We start from the raw sequence: 20,588 nt of genomic DNA, 5'->3' as shown, positions 1-20,588 counted from the left end.
ACGACTCTCGAGAAAGTTTGGGTCGGTCGAGTCGATGGCGCCTTCGACCTCGTCGGATTCGCCGGTGAGGACGCCTCGGTCGAAACGGATGTCGCCTGAATGGGAAAGAAGTCGAAGATCAGCTGGGACCTTGCTGCCGGTACGCAGGTGAACGATGTCGCCCTCGACAAGCTCCGATGCGGTCATTCGCTTGACGGAACCATTCCGCATGACGAGTGTCTCGGAGGGAAGGAGGTTGGTGATGGACTTCATGGTCTTCTGAGTGGACCAGTCTTGAAAGGCGGAGAAGCCAGCCTGGAGAAAGATGACGATAAGGATCAAGACAGCCATGGCAAGATTCTGGGCGGAGGGAGGATCGCTCAGGGGTTTCCAGCAGATGAAAAAGATGATAGCGCCGATCCAGAGAACGGAGCAAAAGCCACCAAAGACGTAGACGAAGAGTTTCTTGAGGTAGTTTGTCTTAGGCTCTGGGAGGGTGTTGGGTCCGTTCTTCTGAAGACGAGTAGACGCTTCGTCTTCAGGAAGTCCTTGATCTGGCGAAACGCCGAGTTGCTGGCAGACCTGAGCACCAGGAATGGTATGGAAGTTGAGCTCAGCAAAGTACTCATCGTCGCCTTCCTTGGCCGCCTTGAGGTCAGACTCTGCATTCGCAGCAGCGTGCTGGGACTCGGAGACGTGAATTGAAAGAGTTCGATAGCCGATTTGGATACCAAAGTTTTCCGAAGTGCTTTGTCGTCGGCGCCTGGACATGGAGCTAGCAGCTGAGTGTGCTGATCGCGGACGGCCGGCACTCTGGTTGTTGGCCGGTCTTCCTCGACTTTGATGTCCCGTCTCCTCGTCACCGCGAAAAGAGATATGAGCGTCGTGACTCCCGCCAGGGCGAGTGTCTTCTGTCATTTTCTTGGAGTCTTCCATGGCAATGATGAGAAATAGGCAGTACAACGGCTCAACGTCGAGCGACGAGAAAGGCGATGCACGCAGAGGCAAGGGATGCAAAGAAGATGCAATGCAACAATCTCTGTTTCACCGACAATCCGAAATTTCAATTCAAATTTTTATATGCTGAAGCTCTTGCAATTTCGTCTTGTGCAGGCGGCCTCTTCCAGAACGTCACTTACACGAGCCCTGAAGCGACGGGGGAGAATGCCAAGAGAAAATGCCTCATACAAAAAGGGGGACGCGCCCTTTCTCCCTTTCGGACGCGAAGGACATCCATTACGTTAAAATTACCTACAAACTCCAATTTCCCCATGGGAAACGGGCGCAGAGTCCCCCCGACAATAGCAACGCCGTACCAATCGCTTGCCAAGAAATTTGACGCCTGGTCATCAACACCAGATATGGCAAACCGAGCATCATGATCGTTAATCCCTCAGCCGAGACATCACATGGAAAACAGGTCGGTGAACGCGGTTGGTAATACGTATCCATGGGCACTTTTGTACTCTGGTCGTTGAGCTTTAAAACAGGGCGAGGAATCGTGGCTTTGGGACGAAAATCCTGATCCAGCACCTCACTTCGTCTTTGCCTCCTTCTCCTCCACGCTTCTCATGTCATTCTCCATATGAGTCTGACGGGCACTCCGGATGCAGCCTCAAGCCAGTCGTCAGAGGCCTGGGAGCCTTCCAAGCAACCCGGTGCTGTCGCAGCCGCCCTCTGCGTCGCCTTTGCGTTGCTGATCGGCCTGGGTCTGTATATGTTTGCCTGGAAGAAGGTGAACATTCATCGCCGCCCGTTCCTGCCGACATCCACGCCACAAAGCATGCACCAGAACCAGTACCGGCTTCCAGTCTCAATACCGCTCACTCGGTCCCGCACAGTTCCCCTGCCAACCAGACCTCCGTTGGCCAAACTTGCTCACAGCAAGCTTGATGCAACCGCCCAGCTCGCCACAGCGACGACGTGCTCAGTCTGCCTAGAAGACTTTGCTGTTGGAACTGTGGTAGCTCAGTTACCATGCGGTCACATCTTCTGCTCTGAGTGCATTGAGCCATGGCTTATGAAGCACGCAGTCACATGCCCACTGTGGTAAGCTTGGTCATCAACTCTCACACAATGACTGCTGTGCTCACACCGGTACATAGCCGGGCTCATTTGAAGTCTGATTTGCGTCACTAATGGCTGAATGTAAACAAACAATACATTTATTGTCCATTTTCTTAACCGAAGGTGAGAATGTGGCACGTTTACATCGGCAAGTTTTGATGGTGGATACGATAGCTTATACGTAGGCTTCGCTTCATGCCCGTGTTAAATGACCAATGCATCTATCAACTTGTCAAGCGACGTCACACCAGACTTGAAGTTTTGTTCAGGTCGCCGTCGGGTTATGTTCCAACCAAGGGTGACGCGTTGAAAGAGGCAGCTCTTGCTGTGCGTGTCCTTGCTGTGCCTGTCCTCATTTTGCAGGCTGCTTCGAGTCGAGGAAAGTGGTTGTTTTTACTGGACTCTTGGCAGAAGAACTGTGAATCTCTGGTCATTACTGGTAGGATTTGTCTCTATTTCAGTGTGGGTTATCATGCAGTTCAAGCGAAGAAATCACGTGGTAGCCCCTAAGTCATGTACATTTATAAACTCTTCCCGTATTGCTTCTTGCAGTGCGATCCTACATGTATGCATTTGGCATATCAGTTGACTTTCATCGGCGTTAAGGTCTCAGAAATCCCCAGTAACGCTCTCCGTGGTCGTTGTGTCAATGGATGAGTAGATGCTATTCGACTGGTAGCACTGTCTAAGACTGAGTCGTCGACTCTTCTCAGGTACCCGCAACGATGGTTCTCAAAGAGATGGTCAGGCTCTTGCGAAAGGTTTCTGCCGTTTGAATCACCTCCTTAGGTGTAGATGATCTTCAATTTACATTGCTTACAAGCAATACGGTAGCCCAATAAACGGTGATGTTTACCTACATATGTTTAATCATACGAAGCCTGCAGCTTACACAGACCACCGCTGTCATATCACGCGAACAATGATTATTATCGAAAGAGGCCAGTCCAAAAGACTAGCAGAGAATTTTATTCGGTGACTCTTCGGTGCATCCGAGAAGCCGAAGACATCTGTGTATGTACAGGAGAAGAAATCATTTACACCAGAATGGTCAAGAAAGTGTGCCCTTAGCCGTTCAGCCACCTTCCACGCGCGGGTCACTGAGCTTAGACCGGTGGCCACGGGAGTCGAAAAATGGCTTATTACTGTTTGAATGAGTGTCAGCATCAGTTGAAAGAAGGAAAGGGATGCATAGGGCTACTAACAGCAGTGCCGGCGGAGTTGAAGGTGGAGCCGATGGGGCCGACCTTGATGTTGGAGAAGACGACGGTGGAGTCGGGGGCCTGGGACTCGACGTCGGCGGGGACACCGGAGCTGGTGCTGCAAGTGCCGCGAGCGGTGCCGAGGCCGGTCTTGTCGGTGGGGTAGGTGGAGTCGAGCCAGAGCATGTTGGAGTGGTGCTGTAAGAAACATGTTAGCCAAGTGTTTCTTCATCATAAACAAACGGTGGGTTTTGCAACTCACGTCATCCCAGACAGACATAACCAGAACCATACCCTCAGAAAGAGCCTTGCCCATCTGAGGAAGACCGCCCTTCTGGGTGAAGACATCCTCGTCGCCGAAAGCCTTCTTCTGAGCAGTGCAGAAGCCGGGGGTGATGGAGTTGCCGTCGACGCCGGCGATGTCAGACTTGGAGTTGGCGAAGACCTTGCCGTCCTGGACGTAGAAGCGCTTGATGTCGGTGAGGGCGCCGCCGGACTCGACGAACTGGGTGACGACGGTGATCTTCTTGGAGGTGTCGATGGCGAACTGCGAGCCCTTGCCGTAGAAGGAGGTGTTGCCCATGCGGTAGCTGTTGAAGTCGCAGCCGTCGGGGTCGCACTGGCCGGCGTAGCGGGTGGTGCTGTAGGTTCCACCGCAGGCGTCGCCGGAGCAGCTCTTCTGGCCGATGGTCTCGCAGGGGTGCGGGGTGTAGGCGGTGGAGACGGAGTTGGCCTCCCAGATATCCATCTCGGAGCAGCAAGAGCCCATGTTGCCGACGCCGGCGTTGGCGTCGTTGGAGGACGGCGTCCAGCCCTCGACGTTGGCCTTGCCGTCGATAAACTTGAGGTCGCGGGGGCACTGGGAGTCGCAGTATCCGGTGCCGTACTTGGCGCCGGCCTTGTTGGTGGGGAACTTGGCGACACCACCGTCCGCGTCCATGGAGACGAAGTAGAGGGCGCCGTTCAGGCCGCACTGGAATCCTTGTCAGTTCAATACTCATTGCTACGGGCAGCTATGTAGACTTACACCGAGGTTGGAGACATCGACATCGAAGGTGAACTCCTGGCCGAGAAGCTTGAACATCTCGTACTTCTCGCCAGCGCTGTCCATGAGGTACATGCGAGAACCAATGTTCTTGCTGTAAGGACCCTGCTGGACGAATTTGAGGCTGAGAGAGTTGCCAGTGGTGCTAGCACCGTAGGTACCGGAGTAGTCGGCGCCATCGAGACAGCACTTGGAGGCACAGTCCTCGCCAGTGCTGCAGATGGAGGTATCCCACTTGTTGCCGGTGTAGCAGTTTGTGCTGCCGCTGGTCTGGTGAGTCCAGCGCCAGTTAGCATCGACGGTGATGGCTCCGTTGTTGGTAGTGCAGGAGCCTCCGGCAGCGCAGGTGGACCAGGTGAGGGCGGGCTTGGTCTCAGTGTTGAGGGTGCAGACCTGCTGCGCGCGGACAGCAGCCGCTAGGGCCGCGATGGCGGAAACCTTGGTCAACATGGTGGTTTTGGTTTAAGGGGCAAAAGGCTGGGAGTTCAGTCGATAAAGACGGGACGAGGAGAATGGAAAAAGAGTGGAAATATTCAGACGGTCTGAAGAAAATGAGTGAATGGCAGGGCCAGAAAAGAATGTCCGAGTGGCTTGGGATGAGGAGGGGAGCAAACCTTCAACTGAGGGGATGGCCTCGGCCAGCTTATATAGACTCTCGAAAACTGTTTCGAAGTGCCATTCAAGGTTAAACTATCATGAGATGGGCGCTGTGCTGTTAGACTGAGCCCCCTCGCTCTCTCTCGCATGTCCCCCGAACACTCTAATCTCCGGCCAGGGGCTTGTCAGGTTCCTCTAAGTGAGTGGTGATGCTTTCAATTGGGAACACTCATCCGGGTGGCTCTGATTCATTGGAGAGGCGATGTCCCGGTGGGACCAAGGCGCCAAAAAAGATCGGATGTCTTCCCGCTCTTCCAAGAGGAGGCGGTCCCATATTGGACGAACATGGTCTGAGACCAGGACTTTGGTAGAGCTGGGCACTTTCTAGGCGAAGGCTTGTGAAGGCTTGTCTCGTAGGGCGACAACCTTGGCTCTGTCACTATGTCTGACGGCAAGCCGGCCGCAACAAATTGATTAATTACCTCAGGACCGGCGAGCTGGTGATGCGGGGATTGGAGGTGGTATGAGCGAGCTCACAGCTCAGAGAAGCACCTGTTGCCGCCTCTTAGAGTGAGGTGACATCGTGCGTCTACTCCGCAAAGCCAAGTTGGGGTTCCTGCAAGGGGCGCCTGGACGGAAGAACTCCCACCGCCCTCCGCTCGCGTGGCCGTGGCTCTTTGCGATTGGTTGGGTAATCTATTCGTCCCCTGCAGAATCCGGAGTGCGCGGCACTTGCAGCGCAGTACCGAAGCCACAGATGCGGATGTGACGGCCTCAGATGACCACCACAACCACCTTACCTGCGGCACTGGTCTGCACGATGCCAATGTAGGCCGTTAGGCGAAGGGTGAGTTGCCGCAACTCAAGTGCATTTGACCACTAGTCAGATCTGACAGTGCAACTCCGCGGCGACACTGCCGCCCGTCACTTTTGATATTTTTGCCTCAATCTTTCTCATGACAAGTTGAACGATCGTGGTGTTCAACAGTGTTGGAAATGGCGCCACGGACTAACATGTGGGATGCTTTAAAATGCAGAGTACCGGGGACTTCTTTCATAGCCATGTGGCTGTGGCTCCGGTTAAAGTGTTCAACTACTGCAGGGTCCAATCTCCTGACTCTGTTCCTTGCATCTAACGCAAAAAAATGGCTTAGGTTTTAACCTTGGATTGCCTGCGTTATGCAAGAAAACAGAGTTAAGTCTTGCATTCGCTGCTGTTTATTCCCTTCTTACCCCTTATGCCCCTTAGTCTATTTTACTTTTTGGCCCCCTATTCCAACTCGGGCAATGCCTGCCGCCCATGCTCTCCCGGCTTGTGATGCCGGCGGTGGGGCCGTGGATCCACGGAGCATCGTACGGAATGGCGGACCGTGAGAAACCAGTCCACCTATCGGAGCCATTGAGCCGAAGCCGTCGTGACTTACCCCGATCTCGGGCTTGTCCCGGCTGAGGCTCAGAAGCAATATCCGCACTTACGTAGTCAATGCTACCCCGAATCTGCAAAAAGTAGACCTTAATATCAATCTGCCGCAAAAGGCCCCCTTCTGGTAGACAAAACCCCTAGCACGCGCACCAAATTCGCGGAGGGTAGCGCGCCGTCGTCTGCGAACGTCAATGATCGCCTTCATATACGCGCCATCTGCGCAAGCAATCTTTTTTTCACCAATTCCTTCATTCGGCGTGAGCAGTCAAGCTTTGCGGCTGCCTTGGCGGCGCTTGGCCTCAGAGCCGAGTACCGCTAGTTCGAGTTGAACGGTACTGCGAGACGTTCGGAGATGATGCCGTCATGTGCGAAGCGCTCGGCCACAAGCAAGCGGAAGTGGGAAAATCTTGAGTGTATTCCCGGACCTTGAACTTGGCCCAAAGCCGCAATTCGGGGCCTCCAGAGACTTCGCGCTAATGAAGCAGAAGGCGGTGGGTGTGGAGAGTCCATGAGCACTTTGTCTTGTTTATATCCGTCCCGCTTTCATCGTGCCGCAACTCCGTCAACCGGACTGCCAAGTGGGGTCATCGCGAACCAAACGGCGGAAGCAGCCGCACGCTGGCGGAAGATTGATCGATGAAGCCGATAACTGAAGTATAAACTTGCAGAAGTGGTCCCAAATATGGACAGGTCTTATCAGTTGACATGTTGTCAGAAGCGGCCAGACTAGGCATCGATGTCGTGCCTGAGCGCAAGAGAGTTGCCGCCTAGTCTGGAGTCAAGTATCGATGCACAGCGCCCGCATTTCCTCGCTTTTCCCACGAGCCCACCACGAGCACTGCATGCATTTGCAAGCTCATCGTCGCAGGCTCAAGATTTGCAGTCAAGACAGGTGGGGTATCATGGGACTATAGCAATAAGCTACGATTTTAAGCTTGTCAGACTCATCTTCGCCCCTTGTCGCCCTTTGTCAGTTTCTTGTCAGAACTGCGACCTCAAACCCAAAACTGATGTCGTTTGTTTCGTGCCTGAACTCGTTTGAACATGCAGCGAGCGCATCGAGAGTTTAAAGCCCAAAGGCGAGTAAAAACGTAAAACAGCAACAGAGTACAGCGATCAAACGCAAAGGGCCCTTTAAGAAAGAAAGTGGTGATGTAAGGTTAAGAGTACATCATACATACGTACCTGACTCACATGATCGCTGGGATGTGCCGGCGCATCTGATGTCTCGTTCTCGGCACACCGAGGTCAGTCAGCCTCTCCCGCTCTCGTTCCCCCTTCCTCACCCGGGTCCCCCACGTCTGTCGTCGAAACACTTGAAACTTTGACTTGAACACCAGACGCCGAGCGACGCCCGAATATTCGAGAAGGCATAGTCGCGGATAGCTCCAGCGCGACCGGATATTTTCTCAATGATCCCAACCGCACAATGCGCGAGGCAACAGTCGTGATTGATCTTCCTAAAGAGTGCGTTTTGAAAAACGACGAGTGAATACATGTCCGTAATGGTTGCCCGTTTATGTTGGTGTGGAGGAGAACGTCATTGACTTTCCCTCTTCTGCAAGGTACAACTGAACCTACAAGAGAACTGTGGGCTGGTGTGCCAACTTACTTTTCTCCCCAGCCCTTCACAGCAACTCAAGAGGGAAAAAAAGACTGGAGACTTTTCAGCTATGGCATCAATGATAAGAGCCGTCTGAGGCTTCTGATAGGTCACTTGTGTTGCTGTTCCTGAAAACGAGTTACAGGATTGTCCATGTCCCTCCAATGAGCTAACGCAGGACCTGGATCTTCTTTCGCACCTGCAGTTGAAGCCAAGAGGACTTGAACTGAGCTTGATGTCCACCTGTAGGGCTTAGCACCACCGGGGCCATTGCAAAACCTTGGAGAAACGTCGCAGGAGGGTTTGTCTCCTCACGCCCCAAATCAGGGACCTTATGGGGGGCCGCATTTGCTGTACGGCTGATCAATCAAGGTGGGCAGAAGTCTGATCTTATACCACGGAGATAGCGTGGCCAAGGCATGTCATGATTGCTTCTTTCTCAGCGGAAGAGCGGGAGAAAAGCAATTCGCACGTCGGAGGCCGCGAAAACCTTCCCCTCCTTGAAACTCAAAGGCGATGCGACTCGCGAAAGACTGCCCACGGCCGATACCACTCGTTGAAGCAGTCGCCACCACAGAGTTACTTGTTCTTCAACAACAGGAAATACCAAAGTGAAGCGGATATGACCAAAACCGAGCCCCCCACGCCCAACTCCGCGTGGCCTTTGCACTGTGAGACGGAGCCGTGCTAAGTAGCATCCCATTTGCGCGGCTCAAATCGTACGAGCGTGGCTCGTTTTCCGTCTGACCTCGCTTGCTATCCATAGAATCCGTGCGTTTCAGCACGGGCACTCCTAACGCGGACCAAGGGAAATAACCAGCTCAGAGGAGAGGCAGACGGGAGGGAGAAACCAACGACTCCACCACCCAGGTTTCAAAGTCCGCCCAGGAACGGTCGAAAATGCTTTTTTGGTGGTGGGCAGGCAACTTTTTGGAGACCACCATAAGTGGGATTATGGTGCCCTCGGAATTGTACCTGAGAGCAGCTCGGCCACCTTTTGTCGGTTCCGAGGATGAGATGCAGAGCCGCACACCCCAATCGCTCTCGCATTTGCCCACTCAACTCACATCTCATTCATCTGTGCTGAGCAAACTCACAGTGAAATCTGCACATGAGAAGTGAGTCTAACTCTCACACAGCAGCAAAGTTCACACACATCCCTCAGAATAGAACCAGGCACAACGAAGATTTGACATCAAATCATTGCTATGAAATTTTTTTATAATTTTACACACAATAGAGAAAAAAGAGTTTGTAGTTGCAAACCGCTCCAACAAGCACAAGAATGCTTTTCTTTGACAAATTTGAGTTCCGGATGTGTTGATATTGTGTGCAAAACAAGGAGGTGGGGAGACTGATTAGGGAGGAGGGGGAGTCGTCGGGAACCACACAACGTCAACGCTGAGAGAGGCACAGATGAAGGAGGAAGGAGGGAAAGCAACGCGCTCTAGGTAGAAGCTGAAACTTCTAATTGGAGTGTTGTCTGCTGCGGACTAAGCCCTCTCGCTCTTCATGGGGCAACCTCGGGCTGGAAGTCGGCTCCGGGCACGACGTAGCGCTTGGCCCATCTCAGTCCGCTGTTCTCCTCACGCTTCTGTCTGGCGGCGCGCTTTCCACCGCGGTTCTTGCCCCTCTGGCGTCCGTTGCCGCCGGCGTTCGCGTTGCCTCCGGTGTTGGCGTTGTTGTTGCCAGTGTTGCCAGTGTTACCGGTGTTGCCAGTGTTGCCGGTGTTCGCGTTTCCAGTTCCAGCGTTGGCGTTGCCTCCGGCGCCGGCAGTGCCGTCGACAGATGGGCCGGTGTTGGTAGCGGGGAACTCCTTGGTCACGACCTCAGGGACACCCAGAAGCTTGTTGGCAGCAGCGATGTTATCCTGACCCTGTTTGGTGCCGTCAATCTGGTTAGCCTTAATGGCGGCCGGGAGGTCGGCGGCGTTCTGCTGCTGCTTGGCGAGGACACCCTCGAGGTCCTGGGCGGTCTTGATGTTCTGGGGAGTGTTCTGGGTGGGGGTGACATCGGATTGCTGGACGGCGAAGCAGCCACCGAAGGGGCCGGCGACGGCGTTGTTACGGCAGCGGACGGTGCAGACGTTTCCGGTGGAGGCGCCGGTGCACTTGAGGTCGTTGGGCATCGTGACGGTGATGTTGAACTGCTGGGCCTTGGCCTGGGAGAAGCCGTTGGTTCCGGGGACGTTGTTGGTGACCTCGAGAGGAGTCTGGCCGGTGGCACCGAGGGAGTTGCCGGTAGGGTCCAGATCGCAGGCGAAGGGGCCGGCACCGTCGGCGTTCACCTGGTGGATGGTGACGGTGACCTTGGAACCAGGCTTGACCTGCGTAACGGCGCCGGCAGCCAGGGCGTTCTCGGTGTTCTCGCCGACATCGATGTTGCCGGAAATCTCAGTACGTCCGCACTCGTTCACGGTGTTGGCCTTGATCTCGGCATCACGGATCAGGGTGGCGTCCTGCTGGCAGGGGTTGATGGTCGTGCAGTTGCGGGCAAGGTTGGGGTCGACTGAAATTTGGAGTCAGTGAAATGAATTCCACGATAAGCCCGGTGAATCCTCCGATGATGAAATCTCATTTTGAAGCCATCACCAAATGGTTCGTTTGTTTTCCAGCTCACTTACCCTTGAAACCAACAGAAGCAGGACCACCGGCATCGCCCTGAGCATTAATGATAGCCGCGTGGCCGCGAACCACCGCCAGCATGGACGCGCCGATAATGATATCCTTGAAAGAAAGCATCTTGTCTCGCAGAGACTAAGTTCAATGTGCCCAGCACGATTAAAGGAACGAAGTGAAGGAAGAAGAGAAGAGAAGAAAAGAAAAGCGAAGCCCGCTGGGAGAGCGAAGGCACAAGTGAATGATATTGATTGTGTGGGTGAGGGAGGAAGAGGGAGAAACCTAAAAGACGAGACGACGCCGCGAAGGTCATCTTATACATAACCTCGCGGACGAGGGCCGAAACGACGTAAACGTAGTCAAACGCCCACCATCAATGATGTACGCTGATCTGCTCAGATCATCTGCAACACCTCCTGTCGCAAGGCTGTGGTGCTGGGCGGAGTCGCGACCTGACCCTGAACCAGTCCTCTCTTGGCAGATGGAGGGAAGCCTGGGAATAGGCACTGGAAGGGGAGGGAAGGGGAAGGGTGAGGCGAGGCAGGGGTTGGTCAGGGTGAGCATGGTGCAGTTCGCGTGTTGGTCGAGGCCTTGTCAGCGGCCGGTAGCGAGGCATTCGGGTGGCATATGGGGGGCATTACCATAGTATGGCCAGTATGGCAGCGCATTCAGGACGTGGAGGAGGCTCTGGGAGTGCGTTGGATGTGGATGTTGGGTGGTTGAGTCTGCCTCTGGTGGTGGTGGTGTTGGTGGATCTTGGAGTTTGGCGAAGGATCCCTGTCTGTTAACACACACAAGACCCCTGCCTCCCACCCTTCTAGCCCATGCAAGTCCGCCCTTGTCCGCTCTCGTCCGGGATGGTCAAGTCGGTTGCCCGCGAGTCAACGGCGAGTTTTCACAAACGGCGTCTAGCCGTGTTTGGCAGGGCCGAGACAGACGGGAGGTCGGACGATTAGGCGCTGAGGGGTTGGTTCTGAAGAGGCGAGCGTGTTTCACAGAGCATTACCAGATGCCCTAGTAAGCAATTTGACAACGGAGCCAGGGCATGTCAGCGCCCCTCCAAAACGCAGCCAGACCACCACCAGGCGCCCAAAAGGGGACGAAGGGGGGCGGCAGCGAGCGAGGATAATGAAGCTTACTACGCCGTCATAATGCCTGCGAAAGAGGAACCTTCTTTGCCCTCCTCCTGCGAGATGGCTGCGGCCCATTGCTTTTTCTGGGTGCACCGCTGCGAGGTCGTCTGTTGTCCCAGGGTCGACCCGTCTCTTCTCGGCCAAAAGGGGGTCACAGACTCGAGGTGTGATACACGTGCCAAGAGGCAAAGCCCAAAGCGCGCGACGATGGCGGCGGCCGAGGGCGAGCGAAGAGAGAGTGGAAAGCAGGGCGAGAGCGAACAGCAAGCCGGGGCTGGAAGATTCCTCCCATTCTTTTTCGTCCCATTCCTGAAATCCTGACGTTGACAGCAAGCAGGCAGGCATCGTGGCGTCCCGGCTGCGGCAGCGGGTAGGACGGACAGAACGTGGACTCGTCTGGTGTTGCTGACTCTCTCACACACTCACTCTTGCTCTTCCTTTCTCTCTCTTTTCCCCTACGCAGTCACCTTTTCGTCCCGCCCTCAAGGGTGAGACCGACGCTCGGAGACCGGCCGAAGGGGTCGCCTGTTTAGCCCAAAAGAAGCCACACAGGCGACGGATGGAGATGCCGCCCAGATCCATCCAGATCGTGGCTGGTCTTGTTTTAGAGATTTCGACCAGACGACGAGGGCAAGAAGATGCGAGCCGCTAGTCCCAGTTCCCAATCCCGTCCAGCCCCAGCTGAGCCTCCTCCAAGAAGCTGTCAATTGTCGATGTTTATGACGATCGGGAACCACTTACCGATGACCGACTCGGGGATCATGTGTGGTGTTGCGACCGTGAACTCCAGAAGCCAAGAGCCAGCAACCTGCTTCAGCAGCGCATCAGCGTGGAGAGTCGCCGTCAATCAGCGTCAATCATCAGCAGCGGCCCTACCGATAGTAAAGCCAATCTCCTCGGGGGTCCGGGGAGCAATCTATCTTGCCCACACGAATCCCCGTATTCGATATAAGGTAACGGATGCAATATACATAGATTAACGGGTACCTGACCGCCGAACGGACTAAAAGAGCGTTGTATGGTACCTTGCATGGAAGGCCGTCCATCACTCGGATGATGCACACTGCTTGGCCACTTGGCGGACTTCACTCCTGCTTGCCTTGCCATTACGCTTTTGTCATGCTCATACAGTTTGGTTTCCATGGCTGCTAAATTCCGGTCATAATTCCCGCCCGCGTCTCCAACACGGCTGCCACCTCACGCACACTCACACAAACCACCAAAACCACCACCAAGACAACCACCATCCCCAAATAAAAATTCTCCGCGACGGAAAGGAGAAGCGCGAGATCCACAAGATTGCTGCAAGGAGAGCGCCTCCCCCCGGCAGCGCAGGGATCCTAATACCAGGATCTACCCTTCACGTTTCACCTCGGCCCACAGTTAGAGCAGGTGTCATTCGATCACCGGCAGCCTCAAGTGGGTGGGCTGCATCGCTCGTGGGTGGATTTTGGACGTTTCGAGACGAATCTGAAGCATCGACATCGAGCCACTAGGGTCGCAAAAAAGGAGATAGCTCGGGGTTCTTTGCGTCTTTGCAAGACAGCCATTCGCTGTGGTGTCGTCACTTGGCCAGTTTCTTCATGATATTGGTCCACACACGTAAACTCGAACGCTCTCTCTCTCAGTCTCGCGACCGGCGCCCCCGTCCTCCGTGTTCACATGGATTTCAATCTCGTCTCGCGCTGCCCTCCGCAACTGTAAAACTTTAGTTCTTAATTACCTGCCCAAAATTGCTATGCTCCCCTCCCCTCCAACCCCGCCGAGCGTTCGCGTCGCCGTTCTCCTGTTCGACCCGCTTGCAACCTTATGCCAAAAAGTCGACGCCTGGACCAATGATGATTATGATCGGGGATTTAGGAGCGGCTGGTCCCCTTTCTCGGCGGCACGATGCATCAACCTCGCAGATTGCCTATTTCCAGCCAGCACTGCAACCCAGCCCAGCGGCTGTCGCATCTAACCTCATTAGTGTTTGACGCTCTGCACCTCAGCCCCTTCGGCTTCCCCTTCTACTGCTGTGCCTTCTTCCAGGCTTGGTCAGCGTCGGGATGGACCGACGGCGAGGCAATATGCTTCCGCGCCTCCTGCTTTTCTTTATAATCCGTCTTGAACCGCCGGTCTCTATCGCCGACGTACTTCTCAAAGTCGAACTGTCCCTCCGCCGTGAAGCTGGTCATCAGTTGCGGCTCTCCTAGAGGCAGCTGATGGCCCTTGTCGACTTGCCAGAGGTGATAGACCTTGCCGTAGACGCGAACGATTTCCTCCATCTCCTTGTTCTCCGCCGCCTCCCACAGCGCATCGGGCAACGACGGCTGGGGCATGATGAGCATCCCCGACTTGACCTCGTACACATGGCTATGCCACAGCTTCCGCTCCTCCGGGTCCAGCGTCTCGTACAATTGCGGTGAAATCATGTACTCGATGCCAATGATGCGCGCGTGGGGCTCGGGGCTGTCGTAGAGGATGCACTGTCGGACATCGTCGTTCAAATGTCCGCAATAGTGGTTCGCCTCAACCACCCGGGACGGGTCCGATGCGTAGGCGTGGAACGCGTTGAGGTGCGCGCAGACGTTCTTCAGCGGCGCAAAGTCCTGGTTGTCCGGTTAGCACGATGGAGTTCACTATCCATATGTCGCATCGGCAGGCAAAAACAGACCTGGACGGCCGAGGCGCCGGCTTGCAGGACCTGGTTCTTAGTGGTAATCGGGTCGCCGGCGGCGGGGTTCTTTTCCGACTTGGTTGCCATTGTTCACTGTGAGCGAGATTGCAATGTCGCTCGCTAAGCGGGATCCTTGGGTTTAGTACCACGGTTGGGTCTGTCGATGTTCGTCTAGACTTGCTCACCGCCGGATTTCGTGTCTTTGCGATTCCTCTTCTGTTTCTGGTCTCTGGAAAATCTCAGCTCGATAGTGATCATGTCTACGGTGTATTCGTGACGTCATGCAGCATGTGCGTGTCCTGCAACGCGAATTTCATCATGATTGCGGCATGCGGTGGCATTGCGCACATCCTCTGCAAGTATTGGACGTTCGATTGTCGACCGCAAGTCCAGAGCGTGAACTCAGATGCACAGGCCGGAGCGTTGTTTCCGGCGGCTCTTGCTCTCGGCAGCCCAGTGCGGCAAAACCTTCCGAAGCTGATCCGGATGATCCGGATGATCCGGATGATCCGGATGATCCGCTTCCGGGCGGGTGCTCCCGCCGTAGCGTGCTCCGAGATTTTCTGGGTCTCGATCGGCCGGCGCCGAGGAGGGGCAGTGCATGTCCGGGCTAGGGCAGAGGTACTTCAACGGAAGGTCCCGATGATTAACGGTCACGAATCATGGTCCCGTGAAACAGGCCGCTCGGATTTTGCAACAGCGGAATACGGGCACATCACGACTAAATGGGGAACCATTTTTTAAATCACAAACTTGAGGACTCTTTTTAGCCAAGTAGTTAATCATGACACAAACGGATGTCACCATCAATACTGTAGCCTCATGCGTGACTCGCCGATAAATCTCGTAATTCCAACATTGCGCAACATTCACAGTATCGCCAGACTGACGGATGTATTACGTTCAGTTAGTCCAAGCTATCGATCCGCGCCGCGCAGTGAGGCCGAGGTAGTACACATTGACCGTTGACAGATTGACCGAGTGAACACGTCCAGCTTCGCTCTCACCCTTCCTTAGACGATATCCCTTAGGTGCAAAAGATGCAGCCGCAGCTGAAGTCAAAGCTGCAATCGCGCTTATGAACGTCGGGGTATGCGGCGATGATGGCGTCGACGTAGTCTTTGCTTAGCTTGATCGACGTAGTCTGCCCTTCAGGCGCAGGGGCAGCGACGGCAACGGACGCAAGGGCGAGAGCGGCAACGGCGAAGAATTTCATGATGGTTGCAATAAGACTGCGAAAACGTTTTGGTTAGTTCAAGGCAGACTCACGAAGTTGCTGGATTGAAAGATGAATCTTAGGCATGTGCGCTTACAGTTGTACGAGTGAAGATTTCTTGTGAGATATTTCTTCTCTGATGGGAACTTATTGACGAATTCAAGCGTAAATAGTGCCATCAACCCATCTTATATAGTTCAATGCCACAGAAAGGTACCGCTTCCCCATTGTCACATACAACCATCCATATTCGCCGGAGAACAAGCCTTCAAAGTGCGAGGTTGATTCCACATTGGTGGGTTTCGAATTACCGTACTGTCACGACAAGTCCACGAATTGTCATCTTCCAACATCTATACAGGCTTCTCATAACCAATACTGGTGCAATAGAAGCTAAAATCAACACGTCAGAGGCCTTGGCATTCTGCGTCTCACAGGCGGAGGTCACATCCGTTGGTAGATGTGAGCGTCGATCGCGAAGCTATCCCCGGGCGAGTGGTCGTACGCGCGAGTAACTAGGGAGTATTCCTAGGATAACAATAAGCATAATTTGGACTAATCGGACCATTGCTTCCAACGAATATTCAGATTTGTGAAAGGGGGGTCTCAGATTGCTCTATTCCAACTTGCAATCGGCAACCGACTGTGGAACGACAAAGTAAGTATGTTGAGATCATTCGTGGAACACAATTGACCGGTAGGATTCTCATGGACGGCTTATCTCTCGGACTTCTCTTACTATATGCACCTACTCCGACTCCCTATGACGGATCAGGCTTTACGAATTAACCTCATGATGGACGAAGGATCGTTCTTGGCAAATCCTAGACTGTGGAGTTGAGCGAATCAACTGCCAGCTTCAGACGCGTTGAACTAAGCGATATGATAGGACATGCACTTGTAATCACATATTGAGATTGTGGATGTTCGGATGTTTTCTGACGTCGATGAATCATTTTTGTTGCTGATTTATGCATCTTTCGTGACGAGGAATACGGATTTCCAAACTCTCGAGAGACTCAAACTGCTTGAGGGCAGAAGACCTCTTGGATAATACTCAATCATTTTTGTTTCTCATAGTACTGGAAAGAGAACGTAAGTCATCTTGGAAGAGAGCAGAATCTTTTGAAGCCCATCGTCTCAATTTCCTGCTCGTAGCCTCTGCTGTCTCGGTGTGCTCACCTCACCGAGTGCAACGTTCTGGCCATTAGTGGCCCACCGAGATTGTGGAGCATTTAGCCCGGTAACAGATACTCGGTGGTAATCTCCACCTCGGTGAAAGCCGGAGAGACGATTCAAGATCTCGAAGGGGAAGCCGATTGGGTTGAAGAAGATTTTGCCCACCATCAGCCACTAAATCACAAACCCTGCTAGACTTTTGCGCAGAAATAAAAGGGTGCGCTGCACAATAGTAGCGATGTTATTGTTGTTAAACTTTTCGAGGTCGCAACGGCGATGGAGGTCGGGTGCATTACTTACGGAGTGAAGTGGGAGGAAACTCCTGGATCAACCATGCAGTCAGTCTTCAGCCGACGAATACGAGATGTTCGTCAAAAGCTGAACAAAGAATTGAAGAAAAACATGAGTGCCGAGTGTCAACTCACGGGAAGCTGTGTTGGGACTTGAGGAAATGCAGATCGATCTCATTCTGGTAATTGCCGTTTTTGTCTCTGATGCCATCAAATCCCTGCATCAAGTTGTGCCTCCCCAGGCTTCTTCTATTCTTAGCATGATCATTGTCTGAGGTCGGATCCGATGGGAAGTCCGCGATCACCAGCTAAGCCGCCTTGCTGGGCTTAGTCCTTTAGTGACCCTTGAGCTAGTGAACCTCCGAAACGATACGGACTACGTCACCAACCTCATGATTTTTCTCGATCAAATCTTCTTGCCATTTATTGTGCTCTAAAGGTCGAACCGAACACCGCAGTTACAAGGCAATCGGGAGCTTCGGCTTGGAAGACATGGACTTGATCGCGGGTCTACGAGTTGGCAAGTGCCCCCAGGCAATCGCACCACTCAAGATGTACAAGAATTTTTGTGAATTGGCTCTGCGCCTCAACGCAAGCTTTACACGCGACCCAAAGGCCGCATGCCGAAAGCCGGGATGGGAAACAATTGATTGAAGTGCAGAGTGAGAACTTTCAATGCATTCGTCAATCCAAGAGGCAAATCCTCGTATTCTTTCGAGGATCAGCTTGAGGTGTCTTATTCTCCGCCGTTTTTCGGGCGGCGTGATGGTAGTGGCATCTGACGTGCGCCTACGGGCCGATCTAGTGTGCCAAGCCACGAAGCTTGTGCCGTCCGAGGATGTGCCAAACCAATGCCATGTTGGTTGCTTATTGACGTAAGTAGGCGTGCAATGCAGGCGCGTGTAGCTAGGCATCAATACCAGCAACAGGAAGTAACGTTGAATTTCGGAGAGCTATGCTGCTATAGAAACAGTAATGAAAAATAATCTAATACAATATCTACGCATCGCCCGTTATGCGTACAGCTTTGCAAATGACTCGTGGATAAATCTGAATGCTCAATGCTCATGCAAGCGGTGTGGAGAGGCAGTGTGAATTGAGGACAAAAAAAGATAATGAAGTGGTGTCAAAAGAAAATGCAAAAGAAATCGTCACCCACAGGATTCGAACCTGCGCGTCCGAAGACACTGGCTTGGTAGCAGATAATAGCAGGCCAGCCCATTAACCACTCTGGCAAGGTGACTAATCAGTTGATGTGGTGGTCTGATACTAACTTGACTATATTGGGCAGTACCTTGGACAGGTACCATTGGCCCCGCAAATACGAGAAGATCGTCAAGCAGAGCTTCTGCTCCCAGCGACATGCAGCGGACAGTTGTGTACACCAGATCACTGCCGACAGCTGGTTGGTTAGACCCCTAAAAAGCGGCGCATCCTACCCGAATTTCTCAGCTCCAGCACTTCATTGCGCCATGCTGGTCCTCTCCACATAAGGAGGAACAGCACTATGCCAGCACAGATATCAATGTTTGTATGCTAGTCAGTTGTCTGACTCTGACGTGTTTGTTCTGTTTGGCCCATTGAAACGTTACCGTTGGTAGGTGGTAAGGACAGCCCGGTCCAGCGCCGTCTACTCGAATCGAAGCGAAGAAAAAAGCAACGCCACGCAACGGAGCTCCCTTCTTCCCTCGGGGCAATACGAGAGCTTGTCAAAAACAAGTCGTTTTTATTTATAAAGATCGGCCGGATCGGCACTAAAACACTCGGGGAAAAGTAGGCCAAAGTTTGATTAGTGCCACCTTTGGGCCTCAGCCCCCGTCGCTTTTCCCGCGCGTGTCAGCGGCACGCTTCCCCCGACCGACCGAATTCCCTCTTTTCCCGCCCCCTTTTCCGGGACTGACGTTGTTCAACTCTGCAATGTTCCCCGGGAAGAACCAAGAACCCGCTAAATTGGCGGAAACTGCTAAGAATAGGCGGATTAGGAAACTTTCTAGGGGTCCTGCAGGCTGCGCTCAACTCCCAAAGTCTTCCAAGTGACCCAGGAAACGCTCCGATGGCGACATGAGCCGCAGCGCCACCCCGCTGGAGTCGGGAGCCGCTCGCTCGGCTAGCACGGGGGAGGATTGAGGAGACCCAACGATGTCATGCCCAGAAGATGTGCGCCGCCTTACCGACATGTTGGCTGAGTGCCGGGAACCTGACGTCGGGTGATGCGAAAATAACCGTGGGGATATGGAGGCGGCTGGGGTTGAGTCTCCATGTTCATTCGATGTTGTGATGGAATACTTAAAGATCGGCCAAATCCTCTCCATCCCATCTCTTCTTGTCCACCAACACGCATCTAGACTTCCTACTCATCTGAACTCCTGAACCAACCACAACAACAATCCACCCACCTTAATCACCAACCCCCTACAAATCATTCAAAATGCAGTTCCGCGCTTCCATCGCCGCCGCCGCCTCCCTCTTTGCCCTGGCCAACGCCCGCATCTACGGCATTGCCTTCCCCGAGACCGTCAAGGCCGGCGACCAGGTCAACGCCATCATTGAGACCGAGAACTACATCCAGTCCGTCCAGGACGTTGCCATCGCCTTCGGCATCGCCCCCGAGGCCTCTGCCTACCCCGGCACCCTCTCCACTGTCATCGGCTCCTTCTACCTCGGACCTGGTAAGCCTCCCGCGGACCCCACGTAAACCACCAAATTTGTTCTAACCTTGTGCCCAACAGAGAAGTCCAATGTTCTTGACAACATCACCGAGACCGTGACCATCCCTGCCGAGCTCGCCGCTGGCACGTACGTCGTCTCCGCCGGCGTCTACAGCCTGTACGGTGCCTCTTCCAGCACCACTCTCACCAACTACAACGTCACCATCACCGTCGGCGACGCTACCAGCGAGAACTACGTCGGCAGCCAGTAAATGCAGTACGACTTCATGAGCATCAGATAAAAATCACATGGCATATAAATGGCGTTGGGTCTGCTTCACTTGCATATGCACGACTTCCTTTCAACCTTTCAACTGTCCTCTCAGACGCAACCAACTGGGGTGGACACCCTTATCTATAGGACAAGATAGATGAATTCAATAATTGATAGTGTTTTCACTCGCATGCCCTCCATTCAATCCTGCTTAATGCGGGTCGCGCTCCAGACTCTGTGAAGGCCAGTCTTTGTACGAGGTCTTGTGTTGGAGAATGGTGGTTAGCCTTTGACGATTGTTGCCGGGAAACGTTCGAAATACTCAATTACTAGACTTCCGGTCTTCTCATTTAATTGAAAGGGGGACTAATAAGCCGAAAGAGGTAATGCAGGTGTGGATGACCTCATTCTGCGGCTGTGAGCTGTGCCGCAGGCTGGCGTGGTGAACGTGTATGATAGAGCCCCTGAATGTTTGCAAGCGTGGCATTGAAGACTTTTAGCACGTAAGCTACACCAAGCTTCGCAACAGAAAGTAGGTTTGGTCTTGTTAAGTTGATAAAGAATGCTGGATACTTGGTACGCTAGACTGGTTCTGGGGGTAGCAAACATCCAGGGGTTGTAATACTGGACCCAGGCCATGTCAAGGTGTATCTGA

General features: G+C 53.6%; 5 protein-coding genes across 5 annotated transcripts; 2 read left to right on the top strand and 3 right to left on the bottom strand.

The window, feature by feature from the left end:
• Positions 1-1,564: 1,564 nt before the first annotated feature.
• Positions 1,565-2,032, top strand: Rnf149 (E3 ubiquitin-protein ligase RNF149; the record flags this gene model as incomplete). Its single annotated transcript, XM_036634331.1, has 1 exon — positions 1,565-2,032. One exon carries the CDS (start codon positions 1,565-1,567, stop codon positions 2,030-2,032), a length of 468 nt encoding a protein of 155 aa, XP_036500848.1.
• A 1,156-nt stretch (positions 2,033-3,188) lies between these two features.
• GUXC (putative exoglucanase type C) lies at positions 3,189-4,743 on the bottom strand (the record flags this gene model as incomplete). Its single annotated transcript, XM_036634330.1, has 4 exons — positions 3,189-3,191; positions 3,252-3,446; positions 3,511-4,221; positions 4,276-4,743. 4 exons carry the CDS (start codon positions 4,741-4,743, stop codon positions 3,189-3,191), a joined length of 1,377 nt encoding a protein of 458 aa, XP_036500847.1.
• Positions 4,744-9,426: 4,683 nt separating this feature from the next.
• On the bottom strand, positions 9,427-10,657 carry CGCS363_v002480 (uncharacterized protein; the record flags this gene model as incomplete). The annotated part of the gene is made up of 2 exons (XM_036634329.1): positions 9,427-10,424; positions 10,540-10,657. 2 exons carry the CDS (start codon positions 10,655-10,657, stop codon positions 9,427-9,429), a joined length of 1,116 nt encoding a protein of 371 aa, XP_036500846.1.
• Positions 10,658-13,676: 3,019 nt separating this feature from the next.
• OBAP1A (Oil body-associated protein 1A) lies at positions 13,677-14,413 on the bottom strand (the record flags this gene model as incomplete). Its single annotated transcript, XM_036634328.1, has 2 exons — positions 13,677-14,258; positions 14,324-14,413. 2 exons carry the CDS (start codon positions 14,411-14,413, stop codon positions 13,677-13,679), a joined length of 672 nt encoding a protein of 223 aa, XP_036499757.1.
• Positions 14,414-19,439: 5,026 nt separating this feature from the next.
• Positions 19,440-19,931, top strand: CGCS363_v002478 (uncharacterized protein; the record flags this gene model as incomplete). Its single annotated transcript, XM_036634327.1, has 2 exons — positions 19,440-19,680; positions 19,741-19,931. The coding sequence occupies 2 exons, from the start codon at positions 19,440-19,442 to the stop codon at positions 19,929-19,931; spliced, it is 432 nt and encodes a 143-aa protein (XP_036500018.1).
• Between the last annotated feature and the right edge of the window lie 657 nt (positions 19,932-20,588).

This window comes from Colletotrichum siamense, assembly GCF_013390195.1.
Source record: "Colletotrichum siamense strain Cg363 chromosome Unknown KSG_Cg363_contig02, whole genome shotgun sequence".
Taxonomy (NCBI): Eukaryota; Fungi; Ascomycota; class Sordariomycetes; order Glomerellales; family Glomerellaceae; genus Colletotrichum; species Colletotrichum siamense.
Note: the sequence above shows the minus strand (reverse complement) of the source record. Positions and strands in the feature narration are given on the sequence as shown.